This window comes from Oncorhynchus masou, unplaced genomic scaffold, assembly GCF_036934945.1.
Source record: "Oncorhynchus masou masou isolate Uvic2021 unplaced genomic scaffold, UVic_Omas_1.1 unplaced_scaffold_2165, whole genome shotgun sequence".
NCBI classification, from domain to species: domain Eukaryota; kingdom Metazoa; phylum Chordata; class Actinopteri; order Salmoniformes; family Salmonidae; genus Oncorhynchus; species Oncorhynchus masou.
The window spans coordinates 50,751-72,636 of record NW_027008642.1 but is presented as its reverse complement, the minus strand read 5'-3'; the positions used below and the strand labels follow the sequence as shown (position 1 = coordinate 72,636).

The window sequence follows — 21,886 nt, the reverse complement described above, 5'->3', positions numbered from 1 at the left end:
TTCGACCATGCTGGTCATTTATGAACATTTGAACATCTTGGCCATGTGTCCACAGATGTCCATCTGTCTCCCCTATCTCAACCCCTCCTTCCCCTAGTCCATAGACGTCCATCTGTCTCCCCTATCTCAACCCCTCCTTCCCCTAGTCCACAGACGTCCATCTGTCTCCCCTATCTCAACCCCTTCCCCTAGTCCACAGATGTCCATCTGTCTCCCCTATCTCAACCCCTCCTTCCCCTAGTCCACCGACGTCCATCTGTCTCCCCTATCTCAACCCCTTCCCCTAGTCCACCGACGTCCATCTGTCTCCCCTATCTCAACCCCTCCTTCCCCTAGTCCACAGACGTCCATCTGTCTCCCCTATCTCAACCCCTTCCCCTAGTCCACCGACGTCCATCTGTCTCCCCTATCTCAACCCCTTCCCCTAGTCCACCGACGTCCATCTGTCTCCCCTCATCTCAACCCCATCTGTCTCCTTCCCCCCTAGTCCACAGACGTCCATCTGTCTCCCCTATCTCAACCCCTCCTTCCCCTAGTCCACAGACGTCCATCTGTCTCCCCTATCTCAACCCCTCCTTCCCCTAGTCCACAGACGTCCATCTGTCTCCCCTATCTCAACCCCTTCCCCTAGTCCACAGACGTCCATCTGTCTCCCCTATCTCAACCCCTCCTTCCCCTAGTCCACCGACGTCCATCTGTCTCCCCTATCTCAACCCCTCCTTCCCCTAGTCCACCAACGTCCATCTGTCTCCCCTATCTCAACCCCTCCTTCCCCTAGTCCACCAACGTCCATCTGTCTCCCCTATCTCAACCCCTTCCCCTAGTCCACCGACGTCCATCTGTCTCCCCTATCTCAACCGTTGCTCTTCTCCCTTCCAGCCAACACATTCCACAGCCACCTGTCTTCCCACAGAGAACCCTTAACTTCTGACACACAACCCAGTCTCTTTCACTCTTCCTGTTCAAGGCTTCTTCTCTATCATTTATTTCATATCTCAATGTTCGAAGTTTAGCAGATTCCAACACTACAAATAAAACATTTACATTTGTTTGCATAGCAACAGTGGTTTATTCACTTATATTTGGGTTTGTACAGGCATCATCAACATCATGTCTGTACAAAAATATACACATACACTTTCAGAAGGAGTAAACTCCAGCACATACAGTACACACACAACCACATTAAGTATTACTTATTGTCCTTTTTAAAACACACATCATGCAGACACTACAGATGCTGTAAAGAGGTCAATGGAACGCAGACCGTGGGGGACATAAGAGGGACGCCGGATTGGTGCACATTCAACATATCTGATGTAACAAAGTGTATATTCATCAATCCGTCATGATCGATGCATTCTAAACAGGCCCACAATGTGGTTACTAAAGTCTGATTTGAATGTATTTGGCTGTTTTTGCTGCATCATTTAGGAGTTGTACTGCTAAATGCTAACTCCCCTTCATTAACGCTGGTAGCATAGCTAGCATACAGAAATCAGTGGCGTAGTCAAAGTCGTTTTTAACTAATGTCGGTGGCTGGTGACGATGACCTGAACATTGGGGTTGACATCACAGGAGGCTGCTGAGGGGAGGACGGCTCATAATAATGGCTGGAATGGAGCAAATGGAATGGCATCAATCGCATGTGTTTTAATGCATTTGATACCATTCCAACGATTTCGCTTCAGCCATTACTATGAGCCGTCCTCCCCAATTAAGGTGTCACCAACCTCCTGTGGTTGACATCCATACAAGCATTAAACTCTGATTTTTACCACAACATAGTACACATACTCTATACTGTAAATAATAACACACCTAAATGTAGGTTCATTTTGCTGGGGGGCAATGAGGAGATTTAGGATCTTTCCCCAACGCGTTTCCATGGTAATTCGATTGTTTTGATTGAGTTCCATTGACTTCTTCACAGCATCCTTTCAATGCTTTGAGCCAAAGCCAAAGAGACTCCTCGTCCTTAGGAGGTGGGTGCAAATCTAAAGGAGCATCACAACTGCACTCGCTCCTCAAAAAAATGTGGTGGTCAAAACACTCCTGCTCCATGAACAGTTTCCATTTCTGACAGTTGCCGTGGCAACCCCTTACATAACATAAAATTACCATTTATGTGAATCCATGTTTGGAAAGTTGTGAGAAGCGATACTGAGTTAGTTAGCTAGCGAGCTCCCAACTATTGGCCGGAAGCGCTTAACCAGAAGTCACGCACAAAAAAAACCTAAACAGACCCGGACCATATTTCTGTTGAAAATGAGGTAAATAGGACACAATATGGATGATTGGAGGGTTGTGGGTAATTCTGTCAGCCAGGGGATTCCCTCCCAGAACATTGAGAAATGGAACAATGTCGATGATTGACAATAATACATCTCACAGTTAACAAGTTCAGACCAAGCAGTGAGATTATTGTTTCATTTAAAGCCTTTTGCCCTTAGAAGAATAACAGTCCACCATTTTGTCAAACTAGTAATTAGAGAATCAATAACATTATTGCATAGTGAGAATGTGATGTCATATAGAATGAGTGATATGGTCTCCAACATGGCGTGGCTTTGAGCCCCTAACTGTTGTCTGACCTTCCCAGGTAGGGGTGTCTCTTTTGGGGGGCAGAGATGGGCTAGAGGTGGATGAGAGAGTGGAGAACCATGGAGGTGTACCTATTGCCCACCTAACTGTTGTCTGATCTTCCCAGGTAGGAGGAGAGTGGAGATCCATGGAGGGGTACCGTTTACCCCCGACATCCCTAATGAGTCTGTGTTTGGGGATAGAGGGGAGCTAGGGGTGGAGGCTGTGAGGCTAAATATGGGCACCCTGTCCTTTAGGCCACACCCACAGGAAGTATCACTAAATGACGTTGTCAAACAGATGCATGGACTGCATGATGTTCTCATCCTGGACAGGAGGCAGGAAGGGACAAAAAGCACAACGGGTAAGAAGCAGTTGGAGAGAAGTTTTAAACAGTACAGAAGCAGTAACAGGTTCTTAAATAAATAAAAAGTTGAAGATCCAATGTTAGTAAATTAGCTTTATTGTTTCAATAACTTATGAAATAGATTGGTGTGATTTTATGGGGTTGTTCAATAACAGTCATGTATTTGTTTAATCTATCACTAGATTATTTGATTTCAGAGAGACTAAAAGATATACAGTTGAAGTCGGAAATGTAAACACACTTATGTTGGAGTCATTGAAACTCGTTTTTCAACCACTCCACAAATCTCTTGTTAACAAACTATAGTTTTGGCAAGTCGGTTAGGACATCTACTTTGTGGATGACACAAGTAATTTTTCCAACAATTGTTTACAGACAGATTATTTCACTTATAATTCACTGTATCACAATTCCAGTGGGTCAGAAGTTTACATACACTAAATGACTGAGCCTTTAAACAGCTTGGAAAATTCCAGAAAATGATGTCATGGCTTTAGAAGCTTCTGATAGGCCAATTTACATAATTTGAGTCAATTGGAGGTGTACCTGTGGATGTACTTCAAGCAATCATTTCTGATGAAAAAACACACGTGTGGAAATAAACATCACATTGTGACGTTTTAAATATGATTAAATCACGTCATAAATAATCATATTATACTATAGAATCATGCTGAAATTGAAGACAGACAGACAGACAGACAGACAGACAGACAGACAGACAGACAGACAGACAGACAGACAGACAGACAGACAGACAGACAGACAGACAGACAGACAGACAGACAGACAGACAGACAGACAGACAGACAGACAGACAGACAGACAGAGACAGACAGACAGACAGACAGACCTTTTGACAAGACTCCAGAAACTCCTCAATGGTGACCACGCCATCTTTGTTCTTGTCCATTTTCTGACAGAGTGAAACAGAGAAACAATTTAATATGCTACTTTGATCCCTGGCCGTGACTCCGACGGGTGTCTCCGTGGGATATGCAACAAACACATTTCCATTTCACACCACACACTGTACAGGTTACACACCTGCATCTGAAACAGGACAAATATAAGCAACTTCTATTTGACCTTTTGGATGTTCACAAAGTCAGAATATAACAATAAGGAGGTTATGTCTAGAGGGTCCTTTTAAAACCCTTTGTGAAAAACACTGGATGTAGAATTAACTAACCCTGGGGCCTGAATTCAATTAGAAAACACTGGAGGTAGAATTAACTAACCCTGGGGCCTGGATTCAATTAGAAAACACTGGAGGTAGAATTAACTAACCCTGGGGCCTGAATTCAATTAGAAAACACTGGAGGTAGAATTATCTAACCCTGGGGCCTGGATTCAATTAGAAAACACTGGAGGTAGAATTAACTAACCCTGGGGCCTGGATTAAATAAGATACCGTGCTAAAGCATTGAAAGGTAATTTCTAATTGAGCCGACATCTTCTCAGTTTACCTTGAATGTAATCTCCACTAACGCAGTAACATGGCCTTTTAAATGTGCTATTGTCTACAAGCGCAGTAGGATTGAATCAAGGTTTAGATCTGTGGTTAGGTGTTACCTGGAAGAAGTTGTTTATCTGATCCTAGATCTGTGGTTAGTTGTTACCTGGAAGAAGCTGTTCATCTGATCCTAGATCTGTGGTTATGTGTTACCTGGAAGAAGTTGTTTATCTGATCCTAGATCTGTGGTTAGATGTTACCTGAAAGAAGTTGTTCATCTGATCCTAGATCTGTGGTTAGTTGTGTTACCTGGAAGAAGCTGTCCATCTGATCCTAGATCTGTGGTTAGTTGTTACCTAGAAGAAGTTGTTCATCTGATCCTAGATCTGTGGTTAGTTGTGTTACCTGGAAGAAGCTGTTCATCTGATCCTAGATCTGTGGTTAGTTGTGTTACCTGGAAGAAGCTGTTCATCTGATCCTAGATCTGTGGTTAGTTGTGTTACCTGGAAGAAGTTGTCGACATGCTCCTTGGGGGCGTCGTTCTGCATACAGGGGTATGTACACGTCCCCATCATATCATAGATAGAGCTCATTATATCAGTCATCTCCTGAAACACACACACACAGAGACACAAACAGAAACACACACAGAGGCACACACACAAATACACATGCACGCACAAACATGCTCACACAAACAAACACGCACACACACACACAGAGGGGACGATGGGGGAAGAGTTTAGAAGAGAAAACATATTTGCACACACACACACATACACAGATACAGTGGGGCAGAAAAGTATTTAGTCAGCCACCAATTGTGAAAGTTCTCCCACTTAAAGATGAGAGGCCTGTAATTTTCATCATAGGTACACTTCAACTATGACAGACAAAATTAGAAGAAAAAAATCCAGAAAATCACATTGTAGGATTTTTTATGAATTTATTTGGAAATTATGGTGGAAAATAAGTATTTGGTCACCTACAAACAAGCAAGATTTCTGGCTCTCACAGACCTGTAACTTCTTCTTTAAGAGGCTCTTCTGTCCTACACTCGTTACCTGTATTAACGGCACTTGTTTGAACTTGTTATCAGTATAAAATACACCTGTCCACAACTTCAAACAGTCACACTCCAAACTCCACTATGGCCAAGACCAAAGAGCTGTCAAAGGACACCAGAAACAAAATTGTGACCTGCACCAGACTGGGAAGACTGAATCTGCAATAGGTAAGCAGCTTGGTTTGAAGAAATCAACTGTGGGAGCAATTATTAGGAAATGGAAGACATACAAGACCACTGATAATCTCCCTCGATCTGGGGCTCCACGCAAGATCTCACCCCGTGGGGTCAAAATGATCACAAGAACGGTGAGCAAAAATCCCAGAACCACACGGGGGGACCTAGTGAATGACCTGCAGAGAGCTGGGACCAAAGTAACAAAGCCTACCATCAGTAACACACTACACCGCCAGGGACTCAAATCCTGCAGTGGCAGACGTGTCCCCCTGCTTAAGCCAGTACATGTCCAGGCCCGTCTGAAGTTTGCTAGAGAGCATTTGGATGATCCAGAAGACGATTGGGAGAATGTCATATGGTCAGATGAAACCAAAATAGAACTTTTTGGTAAAAACTCAACTCGTCGTGTTTGGAGGACAAAGAATGCTGAGTTGCATCCAAAGAACACCATACCTACTGTGAAGCATGGGGGTGGAAACATCATGCTTTGGGGCTGTTTTTCTGCAAAGGGACCAGGACGACTGATCCGTGTAAAGGAAAGAATGAATGGGGCCATGCATCGTGAGATTTTGAGTGAAAACCTCAAACCTCAGCAAGGGCATTGAAGATGAAACGTGGGTGGGTCTTCCAGCATGACAATGATCCCAAACACACCGCCCGGGCAACAAAGGAGTGGCTTCGTAAGAAGCATTTCAAGGTCCTGGAGTGGCCTAGCCTGTCCCCAGTTCTCAACCCCATAGAAAATCTTTGGAGGGAGTTGAAAGTCCGTGTTGCTCAGCAACAGCCCCAAAACATCACTGCTCTAGAGGAGATCTGCATGGAGGAATGGGCCAAAATACCAGCAACAGTGTGTGAAAACCTTGTGAAGACTTACAGAAAACGTTTGACCTCTGTCATTGCCAACAAAGGGTATATAACAAAGTAGTGAGATAAACTTTTGTTATTGACCAAATACTTATTTTCCACCATAATTTGCAAATAAATTCATTAAAAATCCTACAATGTGATTTTCTGGAGAAAAAAAATCTCATTTTGTCTGTCATAGTTAAAGTGTACCTATGATGAAAATTACAGGCCTCTCTCATCTTTTTAAGTGGGAGAACTTGCACAATTGGTGGCTGACTAAATACTTTTTTGCCCCACTGTACATACAGTTGAAGTCGGAAGTTTACATACACTTATGTTGGAGTCATTAAAACTCATTTTTCAACCACTCCACAAATCTCTTGTTAACAAACTATAGTTTTGGCAAGTCGGTTAGGACATCTACTTTGTGCATGACTTAAGTAATTTTTCCAACAATTGTTTACAGACAGATTATTTCACTTAGAATTCACTGTATTACAATTCCAGTGGGTCAGAAATTTACATACACTAAGTGCCTTTAAACAGCTTGGACATTTTCAGAAAATTATGTCATGGCTTTAGAAGCTTCTGACAGGCTAATTGACACCATTTGATTCAATTGGAGGTGTATCTGTGGAAGTATTTCAAGGCCAGTCCTTCAAACTCAGTGCCTCTTTTCTTGACATCATGGGAAAATCAAAAGAAATCAGCCAAGATAAAAAATTGCAGACCTCCACAAGTCTGGTTCATCCTTAGGAGCAATTTCCAAACGCCTGAAGGTACCACGTTCATCTGTACAAACAATTGTACGCAAGTATAAACACCATGGGACCACACAGCCGTCATACCGCCCAGGAAGGAGACGCATTCTGTCTCCTAGAGATGAACGTACTTTGGTGTGAAAAGTGCAAATCAATCCCAGAACAACAGCAAAGGACCCTGTGAAGATGCTGGAGGAAACAGGTACCAAAGTATCTATATCCACAATAAAAACGAGTCCTATATCGACATAACCAAATCCACCATAAAAAAGCCAGACTACGGTTTGCAACTGCACATGGGGACAAAGATCGTACTTTTTGGAGAAATTACCTCTGGTCTGATGAAACAAAAATAGAACTGTTTGGCCATAATGACCATTGTTATGTTTGGAGGAAAAAGGGGAGGCTTGCAAGCCGAAGAACACCATCAGAACTGTGAAACACAGGGATGGTCAGCATCATGTTGTGTGGGTCCTTTGCTGCAGGAGGGACTGGTGCACTTCACAAAATAGATGGCATCATGAGGACGGACAATTATGTGGCTATATTGAAGCAACATCTCAAGACATCAGTCAGGAAGTTAAAGCTTGGTTGTAAATGGGTCTTCTCAATGGACAGTGACCCCAAGCATACATCCAAAGTTGTGGCAAAATGGCTTAAGGACAACTAAGTCAAGGTATTGGAGTGGCCATCACAAAGCCCTGACCTCAATCCCATAGAAGATTTGTGGGCAGAACTGAAAAAGTGTGTGTGAACAAGGAGGTCTTATAAACCTGACTCAGTTACACCAGCTCTGTCAGGAGTAATGGGACAAAATTCACCCAATGTATTGTGGGAAGCTTGTGGAAGGCTACCCGAAATGTTAGACCCAAGTTAAACAATTTAAAGGCAATGCTACCAAATACTAATTGAGTGTATGTAAACCTCTGACCCACTGGGAATGTGATGAAAGAAATAAAATCTGAAATAAATCATTCTCTCTATTATTATTCTGACATTTCACATTCTAAAAATAAAGTGGTGATCCTAACTGACCTAAGGCAGGGAATTTTTACTAGGATTAAATGTCAGGAATTGTGAAAAACGGAGTTTAAATGTATTTGGCTAAGGTGTATGTAAACTTCCGACTTCAACTGTACATACATACACACACACACACACACGCACATCGTACCATACCTCTTTGGTGATGAAGCCATCTTTGTTGAGGTCGTAGAGGTTAAAAGCCCAGTTGAGTTTCTCTGTGACAGAGCCTCTCAGGATGATTGACAGGCCTGTGACGAAGTCTTCGAAGCTCACCGTTCCATTCTTGTGGGTGTCAAACGCTTCGAACAGAAAATGAGCGTAGGTGCTGGAGTCTGAATGGGGGGAAAGGGAAAGAGGGAAACCTAGTCGGTTGTACAACTGAATGCCTTCAACTGAAATGTGTCTTCGCACTTAACCCCACCCCTCTGAATCAGAGAGGTACAGGGGGGCTGCCTTAATCGACATCCACGCCTTTGGCGCCCGGGGAGGAAGTGAGGGAGGGGGATACTGAGAGACTGAAAGGCTGAGAGAGAGAGAGACAAACCTTGACAAAGTACAGGCTCAGTGAGCACAGCCTTGCTATTGAGAAGTGTAGACACAGGAAAACCTGGCTCCCTGTAGAGGAAAGGCTGTGCAACCACAGCAGAACCCAAGACAGAGCTGCATTTCCTGACAAAATGTTAAAAATATTAAACAATTAGAGAGCTTAATTTCCCCAAATTTGAAACCCTTATTCAAGGTTTCAAATACCTCTCTGATGAGGATAGGCTACCTTATCCTCCCCTGTTGGGGGAGGATGCAGAGAGCTGTGGGTTGGCAGCTCACTACATTTCTGCCTGTCATAAGATGAGGGACAGTGTCTGACAGACCAGCCAACCTGCACATGTACTCTATGTTTATTGTTATTGTTCAATATATGGTTATTTTGACCCTTGGTTATTGTTGTCCCATTGACAATTTTGATCATAATTATGTTTTGTAAATCTCTAAAGTAAGATTTGGCGATATGTACATTGTTATGTCATGCCAATAAAGCAAATGTAATTGAATATATATATATATGAGAGATAGAGAGAGAGAGAGAAAGAGAGAGAGAGAGAGAGACATAGAAAAAGAGAAAAACTTACACAGGATTCCATGCACGGGTGCAGCACACACTTAGACACTCACCTCCCTGAGGAAAGAACTGGGAGTAGATTAACTTGAATGTCTCTTCATCCACCACACCACTAGGGCATTCCTATTGGACAATCAACAGAATGTTAGAACACACAGAGACAGACAGACACCACTAGGGCATTCCTATTGGACAATCAACATAATGTTAGAACACACAGAGACAGACAGACACCACTAGGGCATTCCTATTGGACAATCAAAAGAATGTTAGAACACACAGAGACAGACAGACACCACTAGGGCATTCCTGTTGGACAATCAACAGAATGTTAGAACACACAGAGACAGACAGACACCACTAGGGCATTCCTATTGGACAATCAACAGAATGTTAGAACACACAGAGACAGACAGACACCACTAGGGCATTCCTATTGGACAATCAACAGAATGTTAGAACACACAGAGACAGACAGACACCACTAGGGCATTCCTATTGGACAATCAACAGAATGTTAGAACACACAGAGACAGAGAGACAGACAGACACCACTAGGGCATTCCTATTGGACAATCAACAGAATGTTAGAACACACAGAGACAGACAGACACCACTAGGGCATTCAGACAGAATGTTAGAACACCAGAGACAGACAGACACCACTAGGGCATTCCTATTGGACAATCAACAGAATGTTAGAACACACAGAGACAGACAGACACCACTAGGGCATTCCTATTGGACAATCAACAGAATGTTAGAACACACAGAGACAGAGAGACAGACAGACACCACTAGGGCATTCCTATTGGACAATCAACAGAATGTTAGAACACACAGAGACAGAGAGACAGACAGACACCACTAGGGCATTCCTATTGGACAATCAACATAATGTTAGAACACACAGAGACAGACAGACACCACTAGGGCATTCCTATTGGACAATCAACATAATGTTAGAACACACAGAGACAGACAGACACCACTAGGGCATTCCTATTGGACAATCAAAAGAATGTTAGAACACACAGAGACAGACAGACACCACTAGGGCATTCCTATTGGACAATCAACAGAATGTTAGAACACACAGAGACAGACAGACACCACTAGGGCATTCCTATTGGACAATCAACAGAATGTTAGAACACACAGAGACAGACAGACACCACTAGGGCATTCCTATTGGACAATCAACAGAATGTTAGAACACACAGAGACAGACAGACACCACTAGGGCATTCCTATTGGACAATCAACAGAATGTTAGAACACACAGAGACAGACAGACAGACACCACTAGGGCATTCCTATTGGACAATCAACAGAATGTTAGAACACACAGAGACAGACAGACACCACTAGGGCATTCCTATTGGACAATCAACAGAATGTTAGAACACACAGAGACAGACAGACACCACTAGGGCATTCCTATTGGACAATCAACAGAATGTTAGAACACACAGAGACAGACAGACACCACTAGGGCATTCCTATTGGACAATCAACAGAATGTTAGAACACACAGAGACAGACAGACACCACTAGGGCATTCCTATTGGACAATCAAAAGAATGTTAGAACACACAGAGACAGACAGACACACACTAGGGCATTCCTATTGGACAATCAACAGAATGTTAGAACACACAGAGACAGACAGACACACACTAGGGCATTCCTATTGGACAATCAACATAATGTTAGAACACACAGAGACAGACAGACACCACTAGGGCATTCCTATTGGACAATCAACAGAATGTTAGAACACACAGAGACAGACAGACAGACACACTAGGGCATTCCTATTGGACAATCAACAGAATGTTAGAACACACAGAGACAGACAGACAGACACACTAGGGCATTCCTATTGGACAATCAACAGAATGTTAGAACACACAGAGACAGACAGACACCACTAGGGCATTCCTATTGGACAATCAACAGAATGTTAGAACACACAGAGACAGACAGACAGACCCACTAGGGCATTCCTATTGGACAATCAACAGAATGTTAGAACACACAGAGACAGAGAGACAGACAGACACCACTAGGGCATTCCTATTGGACAATCAACAGAATGTTAGAACACACAGAGACAGAGAGACAGACAGACACCACTAGGGCATTCCTATTGGACAATCAACAGAATGTTAGAACACACAGAGACAGACAGACACCACTAGGGCATTCCTATTGGACAATCAACAGAATGTTAGAACACACAGAGACAGAGAGACAGACAGACACCACTAGGGCATTCCTATTGGACAATCAACAGAATGTTAGAACACACAGAGACAGAGAGACAGACAGACACCACTAGGGCATTCCTATTGGACAATCAACAGAATGTTAGAACACACAGAGACAGAGAGACAGACAGACACCACTAGGGCATTCCTATTGGACAATCAACAGAATGTTAGAACACACAGAGACAGAGAGACAGACAGACACCACTAGGGCATTCCTATTGGACAATCAACAGAATGTTAGAACACACAGAGACAGAGAGACAGACAGACACCACTAGGGCATTCCTATTGGACAATCAACAGAATGTTAGAACACACAGAGACAGAGAGACAGACAGACACCACTAGGGCATTCCTATTGGACAATCAACAGAATGTTAGAACACATTAAGACAGAGAGACAGACAGACACCACTAGGGCATTCCTATTGGACAATCAACATAATGTTAGAACACACAGAGACAGACAGACACCACTAGGGCATTCCTATTGGACAATCAAAAGAATGTTAGAACACACAGAGACAGACAGACAGACACCACTAGGGCATTCCTATTGGACAATCAACAGAATGTTAGAACACATTAAGACAGACAGACAGACACCACTAGGGCATTCCTATTGGACAATCAACAGAATGTTAGAACACACAGAGACAGACAGACACCACTAGGGCATTCCTATTGGACAATCAACAGAATGTTAGAACACACAGAGACAGACAGACACCACTAGGGCATTCCTATTGGACAATCAACAGAATGTTAGAACACACAGAGACAGACAGACACCACAAATGTTATTTCATTGTCAATCAAAGAATGTTGGAATGACACAGAGACAGACAGACACCACTAGGGGGATTCCTATTGGACAATCAACAGAATGTTAGAACACACAGAGACAGACAGACACCACTAGGGGTATTGGACAATCAACAGAATGTTAGAACACACAGAGACAGACAGACACCACTAGGGCATTCCTATTGGACAATCAACAGAATGTTAGAACACACAGAGACAGAGAGACAGACAGACACCCTCCGGGACAGACGTACATTCTTGAAGCCCCTGTAGAGGATCTGTAGTTCTCTCCTGGTGAACTTAGTCTGTTGTAGTAGCTGGTCCAACCCCTCTGGTCTATAACACACTGTAGATAACTCTCCATCCTCCACTACACTGTCTGCAGGAGGGGAAGAGAGAGAGAAGGCATGGTGGTTATGCTCACACACACCCTATTGGGTGTGAGAAAGAGGAAGAGAGAAGAAGAAGTGAAAGAGGTAAAGATAGAAGAGAAGACAGTGATACTCAGTTCCCTGTTACCAGTGGTGTAAAGTACTTCAGTTAAAATACTGTACTTTAAAGTACTGCTGAAGTCACTTTTGGGGGAATCTGTACTCTACTTTACTATTCATATTTTTTACAACTTTTACTTCACTACATACTGAAAGAAAATAATACCTCCATACATTTTCCCTGACACGCAAAACTACTCCTTACATTTTCAATGCTTAGAGAACATCCCTGGTCATCACTACTGCCTCTGATCTGGCGGACTCACTAAACACAAAAGCTTTGTTTGTAACTGATGTCTGAGTGTTGGAGTGTCCCTGGCTATCAGTAAATAACTAGCAGTAATCATGTAACTGATGTCTGAGTGTGTCCCTGGCTATCGGTAAATAACTAGCAGTAATCATGTAACTGATGTCTGAGTGTTGGAGTGTCCCTGGCTATCAGTAAATAACTAGCAGTAATCATGTAACTGATGTCTGAGTGTTGGAGTGTCCCTGGCTATCGGTAAATAACTAGCAGTAATCATGTAACTGATGTCAGAGTGTTGGAGTGTCCCTGGCTATCGGTAAATAACTAGCAGTAATCATGTAACTGATGTCTGGTGTTGGAGTGTCCCTGGCTATCGGTAAATAACTAGCAGTAATCATGTAACTGATGTCTGAGTGTTGGAGTGTCCCTGGCTATCGGTAAATAACTAGCAGTAATCATGTAACTGATGTCTGGGTGTTGGAGTGTCCCTGGCTATCGGTAAATAACTAGCAGTAATCATGTAACTGATGTCTGAGTGTTGGAGTGTCCCTGGCTATCGGTAAATAACTAGCAGTAATCATGTAACTGATGTCTGAGTGTTGGAGTGTCCCTGGCTATCAGTAAATAACTAGCAGTAATCATGTAACTGATGTCTGAGTGTTGGAGTGTCCCTGGCTATCAGTAAATAACTAGCAGTAATCATGTAACTGATGTCTGAGTGTTGGAGTGTCCCTGGCTATCGGTAAATAACTAGCAGTAATCATGTAACTGATGTCTGAGTGTTGGAGTGTCCCTGGCTATCGGTAAATAACTAGCAGTAATCATGTAACTGATGTCTGAGTGTTGGAGTGTCCCTGGCTATCGGTAAATAACTAGCAGTAATCATGTAACTGATGTCTGAGTGTTGGAGTGTCCCTGGCTATCGGTAAATAACTAGCAGTAATCATGTAACTGATGTCTGAGTGTTGGAGTGTCCCTGGCTATCGGTAAATAACTAGCAGTAATCATGTAACTGATGTCTGAGTGTTGGAGTGTCCCTGGCTATCAGTAAATAACTAGCAGTAATCATGTAACTGATGTCTGAGTGTTGGAGTGTCCCTGGCTATCGGTAAATAACTAGCAGTAATCATGTAACTGATGTCTGAGTGTTGGAGTGTCCCTGGCTATCGGTAAATAACTAGCAGTAATCATGTAACTGATGTCTGAGTGTTGGAGTGTCCCTGGCTATCGGTAAATAACTAGCAGTAATCATGTAACTGATGTCTGAGTGTTGGAGTGTCCCTGGCTATCGGTAAATAACTAGCAGTAATCATGTAACTGATGTCTGAGTGTTGGAGTGTCCCTGGCTATCGGTAAATAACTAGCAGTAATCATGTAACTGATGTCTGAGTGTTGGAGTGTCCCTGGCTATCGGTAAATAACTAGCAGTAATCATGTAACTGATGTCTGAGTGTTGGAGTGTCCCTGGCTATCGGTAAATAACTAGCAGTAATCATGTAACTGATGTCTGAGTGTTGGAGTGTCCCTGGCTATCGGTAAATAACTAGCAGTAATCATGTAACTGATGTCTGAGTGTTGGAGTGTCCCTGGCTATCGGTAAATAACTAGCAGTAATCATGTAACTGATGTCTGAGTGTTGGAGTGTCCCTGGCTATCGGTAAATAACTAGCAGTAATCATGTAACTGATGTCTGAGTGTTGGAGTGTCCCTGGCTATCGGTAAATAACTAGCAGTAATCATGTAACTGATGTCTGAGTGTTGGAGTGTCCCTGGCTATCGGTAAATAACTAGCAGTAATCATGTAACTGATGTCTGAGTGTTGGAGTGTCCCTGGCTATCGGTAAATAACTAGCAGTAATCATGTAACTGATGTCTGAGTGTTGGAGTGTCCCTGGCTATCGGTAAATAACTAGCAGTAATCATGTAACTGATGTCTGAGTGTTGGAGTGTCCCTGGCTATCGGTAAATAACTAGCAGTAATCATGTAACTGATGTCTGAGTGTTGGAGTGTCCCTGGCTATCGGTAAATAACTAGCAGTAATCATGTAACTGATGTCTGAGTGTTGGAGTGTCCCTGGCTATCGGTAAATAACTAGCAGTAATCATGTAACTGATGTCTGAGTGTTGGAGTGTCCCTGGCTATCGGTAAATAACTAGCAGTAATCATGTAACTGATGTCTGAGTGTTGGAGTGTCCCTGGCTATCAGTAAATAACTAGCAGTAATCATGTAACTGATGTCTGAGTGTTGGAGTGTCCCTGGCTATCGGTAAATAACTAGCAGTAATCATGTAACTGATGTCTGAGTGTTGGAGTGTCCCTGGCTATCAGTAAATAACTAGCAGTAATCATGTAACTGATGTCTGAGTGTTGGAGTGTCCCTGGCTATCGGTAAATAACTAGCAGTAATCATGTAACTGATGTCTGAGTGTTGGAGTGTCCCTGGCTATCAGTAAATAACTAGCAGTAATCATGTAACTGATGTCTGAGTGTTGGAGTGTCCCTGGCTATCGGTAAATAACTAGCAGTAATCATGTAACTGATGTCTGAGTGTTGGAGTGTCCCTGGCTATCAGTAAATAACTAGCAGTAATCATGTAACTGATGTCTGAGTGTTGGAGTGTCCCTGGCTATCGGTAAATAACTAGCAGTAATCATGTAACTGATGTCTGAGTGTTGGAGTGTCCCTGGCTATCGGTAAATAACTAGCAGTAATCATGTAACTGATGTCTGAGTGTTGGAGTGTCCCTGGCTATCGGTAAATAACTAGCAGTAATCATGTAACTGATGTCTGAGTGTTGGAGTGTCCCTGGCTATCGGTAAATAACTAGCAGTAATCATGTAACTGATGTCTGAGTGTTGGAGTGTCCCTGGCTATCGGTAAATAACTAGCAGTAATCATGTAACTGATGTCTGAGTGTTGGAGTGTCCCTGGCTATCAGTAAATAACTAGCAGTAATCATGTAACTGATGTCTGAGTGTTGGAGTGTCCCTGGCTATCGGTAAATAACTAGCAGTAATCATGTAACTGATGTCTGAGTGTTGGAGTGTCCCTGGCTATCGGTAAATAACTAGCAGTAATCATGTAACTGATGTCTGAGTGTTGGAGTGTCCCTGGCTATCGGTAAATAACTAGCAGTAATCATGTAACTGATGTCTGAGTGTTGGAGTGTCCCTGGCTATCAGTAAATAACTAGCAGTAATCATGTAACTGATGTCTGAGTGTTGGAGTGTCCCTGGCTATCGGTAAATAACTAGCAGTAATCATGTAACTGATGTCTGAGTGTTGGAGTGTCCCTGGCTATCGGTAAATAACTAGCAGTAATCATGTAACTGATGTCTGAGTGTTGGAGTGTCCCTGGCTATCGGTAAATAACTAGCAGTAATCATGTAACTGATGTCTGAGTGTTGGAGTGTCCCTGGCTATCGGTAAATAACTAGCAGTAATCATGTAACTGATGTCTGAGTGTTGGAGTGTCCCTGGCTATCGGTAAATAACTAGCAGTAATCATGTAACTGATGTCTGAGTGTTGGAGTGTCCCTGGCTATCGGTAAATAACTAGCAGTAATCATGTAACTGATGTCTGAGTGTTGGAGTGTCCCTGGCTATCGGTAAATAACTAGCAGTAATCATGTAACTGATGTCTGAGTGTTGGAGTGTCCCTGGCTATCGGTAAATAACTAGCAGTAATCATGTAACTGATGTCTGAGTGTTGGAGTGTCCCTGGCTATCGGTAAATAACTAGCAGTAATCATGTAACTGATGTCTGAGTGTTGGAGTGTCCCTGGCTATCGGTAAATAACTAGCAGTAATCATGTAACTGATGTCTGAGTGTTGGAGTGTCCCTGGCTATCGGTAAATAACTAGCAGTAATCATGTAACTGATGTCTGAGTGTTGGAGTGTCCCTGGCTATCGGTAAATAACTAGCAGTAATCATGTAACTGATGTCTGAGTGTTGGAGTGTCCCTGGCTATCGGTAAATAACTAGCAGTAATCATGTAACTGATGTCTGAGTGTTGGAGTGTCCCTGGCTATCGGTAAATAACTAGCGTAATCATGTAACTGATGTCTGAGTGTTGGAGTGTCCCTGGCTATCGGTAAATAACTAGCAGTAATCATGTAACTGATGTCTGAGTGTTGGAGTGTCCCTGGCTATCGGTAAATAACTAGCAGTAATCATGTAACTGATGTCTGAGTGTTGGAGTGTCCCTGGCTATCGGTAAATAACTAGCAGTAATCATGTAACTGATGTCTGAGTGTTGGAGTGTCCCTGGCTATCGGTAAATAACTAGCAGTAATCATGTAACTGATGTCTGAGTGTTGGAGTGTCCCTGGCTATCGGTAAATAACTAGCAGTAATCATGTAACTGATGTCTGAGTGTTGGAGTGTCCCTGGCTATCGGTAAATAACTAGCAGTAATCATGTAACTGATGTCTGAGTGTTGGAGTGTCCCTGGCTATCGGTAAATAACTAGCAGTAATCATGTAACTGATGTCTGAGTGTTGGAGTGTCCCTGGCTATCGGTAAATAACTAGCAGTAATCATGTAACTGATGTCTGAGTGTTGGAGTGTCCCTGGCTATCGGTAAATAACTAGCAGTAATCATGTAACTGATGTCTGAGTGTTGGAGTGTCCCTGGCTATCGGTAAATAACTAGCAGTAATCATGTAACTGATGTCTGAGTGTTGGAGTGTCCCTGGCTATCGGTAAATAACTAGCAGTAATCATGTAACTGATGTCTGAGTGTTGGAGTGTCCCTGGCTATCGGTAAATAACTAGCAGTAATCATGTAACTGATGTCTGAGTGTTGGAGTGTCCCTGGCTATCGGTAAATAACTAGCAGTAATCATGTAACTGATGTCTGAGTGTTGGAGTGTCCCTGGCTATCGGTAAATAACTAGCAGTAATCATGTAACTGATGTCTGAGTGTTGGAGTGTCCCTGGCTATCGGTAAATAACTAGCAGTAATCATGTAACTGATGTCTGAGTGTTGGAGTGTCCCTGGCTATCGGTAAATAACTAGCAGTAATCATGTAACTGATGTCTGAGTGTTGGAGTGTCCCTGGCTATCGGTAAATAACTAGCAGTAATCATGTAACTGATGTCTGAGTGTTGGAGTGTCCCTGGCTATCGGTAAATAACTAGCAGTAATCATGTAACTGATGTCTGAGTGTGTCCCTGGCTATCGGTAAATAACTAGCAGTAATCATGTAACTGATGTCTGAGTGTTGGAGTGTCCCTGGCTATCGGTAAATAACTAGCAGTAATCATGTAACTGATGTCTGAGTGTTGGAGTGTCCCTGGCTATCGGTAAATAACTAGCAGTAATCATGTAACTGATGTCTGAGTGTTGGAGTGTCCCTGGCTATCGGTAAATAACTAGCAGTAATCATGTAACTGATGTCTGAGTGTTGGAGTGTCCCTGGCTATCGGTAAATAACTAGCAGTAATCATGTAACTGATGTCTGAGTGTTGGAGTGTCCCTGGCTATCGGTAAATAACTAGCAGTAATCATGTAACTGATGTCTGAGTGTTGGAGTGTCCCTGGCTATCGGTAAATAACTAGCAGTAATCATGTAACTGATGTCTGAGTGTTGGAGTGTCCCTGGCTATCGGTAAATAACTAGCAGTAATCATGTAACTGATGTCTGAGTGTTGGAGTGTCCCTGGCTATCGGTAAATAACTAGCAGTAATCATGTAACTGATGTCTGAGTGTTGGAGTGTCCCTGGCTATCGGTAAATAACTAGCAGTAATCATGTAACTGATGTCTGAGTGTTGGAGTGTCCCTGGCTATCGGTAAATAACTAGCAGTAATCATGTAACTGATGTCTGAGTGTTGGAGTGTCCCTGGCTATCGGTAAATAACTAGCAGTAATCATGTAACTGATGTCTGAGTGTTGGAGTGTCCCTGGCTATCGGTAAATAACTAGCAGTAATCATGTAACTGATGTCTGAGTGTTGGAGTGTCCCTGGCTATCGGTAAATAACTAGCAGTAATCATGTAACTGATGTCTGAGTGTTGTAGTGTCCCTGGCTATCGGTAAATAACTAGCAGTAATCATGTAACTGATGTCTGAGTGTTGTAGTGTCCCTGGCTATCGGTAAATGAAATAAAACATCTAGAAAATGGTGGCGTCTGGTTTGCTTAATATAAGGAATTTAAAATTATTAATACTTTACTTTTATTTTTGATACTTAGGTGCATTTTAGCAATTACATTTACTTTTGATTCGTACTTGAGTCATTTTCTATTAAGGGATCTTCACTTTTACTCAAGTATGACAGTTGGTTACTTTTTCCACCACTGCAGGTAGCTAGGCACAAGAAGAAGCATCAGAGAGAGAGAGAGAGAGAGGGGGGGGGGGAGAGAGGGATAGAGAGAGCACGAGAGAGAGAGAGGGAGAGAGAGAGGGAGAGAGAGGGAGAGAGAGGGAGAGAGAGGGAGAGAGAGAGAGAGAGAGAGAGAGAGAGAGAGAGGGAGAGAGAGAGAGAGAGAGAGAGAGGAGAGAGAGAGGGGAGAGAGAGAGAGAGAGAGAGAGAGAGAGGGAGAGAGGAGAGAGAGGGGAGAGAGAGAGGGAGAGAGAGAGCTATATTTTGTTCTATGTTTTCTTCTTTTTAGTTTACCTTTCACTTTCTTAGCTAGCTGATTTAGCAACAACCTAACTCAAATAGCTATCCAACACGGCAACTTGTCTGTGTAACTGCCTATTACACTTGTTTAGCAAGGGCTCGAAGGGGGGCGGAGGTACGGAGGAAGGGGTGGGGATATGCAAACGAGCACTTGCTTTGACTGAGTGAGGGGGCGGTTCTGGAGCGACAGCAGGGCAGCAGCTTGAGGAACCTCTGTTTTATAGTTCGCTTGCTGTGGTTGGATGCTGGGTTACCTGGAAGTAACCAATCACAGCACAGATTAGAGCAGGGTGGCACGACGCCATAGAATGGACTCAAATCACACATGCATGCACACAAGTTGAAGTTGTCATTATTCCATCTTGATGCTATAGTTAGTTTGCTGATCTGGCTTTAGGTTATAGTCTCTTATGATAGGTGATATATTATATACATATATAGAAAGAGAGAGACCGAGTTGCAGTGTTTTATCAGTTAGTGGTCTCTAGTGTATAAAGTGTCACACATAGTGACTGTTTTCATCTCTCTCTCTATCTCTCTATCATCATCATCATCATCATCATCAGAAAGGCCAGGCCACCAGTAACCAGCCGTGGTTGACAGGTTCCATCTACAGTGCGGAGGGTTCCGAGAAGAACAGCCGTCTCCATGGCAACCTGACAGATGTATAAACACAGGAGTGTAAATGCCTGTCTGCTTCCTTCTCACGGTTCAGTAGCTGTGTGTGAATATATATATATATCAGTTTGTCACATGGCGTTTTAGGTACCGGCATTTTAAATGTGTGTGTGTCCTTGTGTGCTTTCACAGTTCCATCTGACACAACAAGGTAGACTGAGAAAAGAGCAGGCAGCATGTTTCTGTAGTTGTTGAAGGAGTCTTACAGAAAGGTACATTCTGATTGGATTATGGAACTAAGCAGAATCCTTCCACTGTATTTTGTAGATTTATATTCTGTATTTCTTGTGATGTCATCATTCTCTATCTTCACACAGGAGAGACTGGTTTGTTGATGTTGCTTTCCACCATTCTCTATCTTCACACAGGAGAGACTGGTTTGGTGTTGTTGCTTTCCACCATTCTCTATCTTCACACAGGAGAGACTGGTTTGTTGATGTTGCTTTCCACCATTCTCTTGTGTCCTTAAACGCTTTCAAACGGATTATTGAAGATTCTCTGAGTGGCGTGAGAACAAGGCTCTGACAGATTCTCTGAGTGGTGTCTTGGTATTAGAACCAGGTTTTGATTCATTCTCTGAGTGGTGTCTTGGCTTTAGAACCAGGCCTTGTCCTTAATAGTACCTTATTCCCTATATAGTGTCCTATGCTTAACCAGGTAGTGTACCATATAGGGAATAGGGTGCCAGTTGACGCGGCTATAGTGAGATATTATACATAATACATGACAAGCTGCTCATAAACCCAGTCCAACACTATGATGCTACACTCATAAACCCAGTCCAACGCTATGATGCTTCACTCATAAACACAGTCCAACGCTATGATGCTTCACTCATAAACCCAGTCCAATGCTATGATGCTACACTCATAAACCCAGTCCAACGCTATGATGCTTCACTCATAAACCCAGTCCAACGATGCTACACACATAAACCCAGATGCTTCACTCATAAACCCAGTCCAACGCTATGATGCTTCACTCATAAACCCAGTCCAACGCTATGATGCTTCACTCATAAACCCAGTCCAACGCTATGATGCTTCACTCATAAACCCAGTCCAACGCTATGATGCTTCACTCATAAACCCAGTCCAACGCTATGATGCTTCACATAAACCCAGTCCAACGCTAATGCTACCCAGTCCAACGCTATGATGCTTCACTCATAAACCCAGTCCAACGCTATGATGATTCACTCATAAACCCAGTCCAACGCTATGATGCTTCACCATAAACCCAGTCCAACGCTATGATGCTTCACACATAAACCCAGTCAACGCTCATAAACCCAGTCCAACGCTATGATGCTTCACTCATAAGGGATTAATCAATACCATGTATCAATAATCAATC

The 21,886-nt window shown here is 43.0% G+C and overlaps 1 protein-coding gene across 3 annotated transcripts in view; it reads right to left on the bottom strand.

The window, feature by feature from the left end:
* Nucleotides 1–903: 903 nt before the first annotated feature.
* The window catches only part of LOC135533024 (Kv channel-interacting protein 2-like), a 42,348-nt gene continuing 21,365 nt past the window's right edge, over nucleotides 904–21,886 (bottom strand). For 2 of the 3 annotated variants that reach the window (XM_064960423.1, XM_064960424.1), the window contains exons 2-8: nucleotides 20,008–20,106; nucleotides 12,737–12,861; nucleotides 9,453–9,522; nucleotides 8,436–8,614; nucleotides 4,910–5,014; nucleotides 3,804–3,866; nucleotides 904–2,910 (exon numbers count right to left, since the gene is read on the bottom strand). In XM_064960423.1, coding sequence (XP_064816495.1) covers nucleotides 2,863–2,910; nucleotides 3,804–3,866; nucleotides 4,910–5,014; nucleotides 8,436–8,614; nucleotides 9,453–9,522; nucleotides 12,737–12,861; nucleotides 20,008–20,106 — 689 coding nt within the window. In that variant the 3' untranslated portion in view covers nucleotides 904–2,862. The remainder of the gene's footprint in view (nucleotides 2,911–3,803; nucleotides 3,867–4,909; nucleotides 5,015–8,435; nucleotides 8,615–9,452; nucleotides 9,523–12,736; nucleotides 12,862–20,007; nucleotides 20,107–21,886) is intronic. The other variant, XM_064960422.1, reaches the window with a different exon arrangement.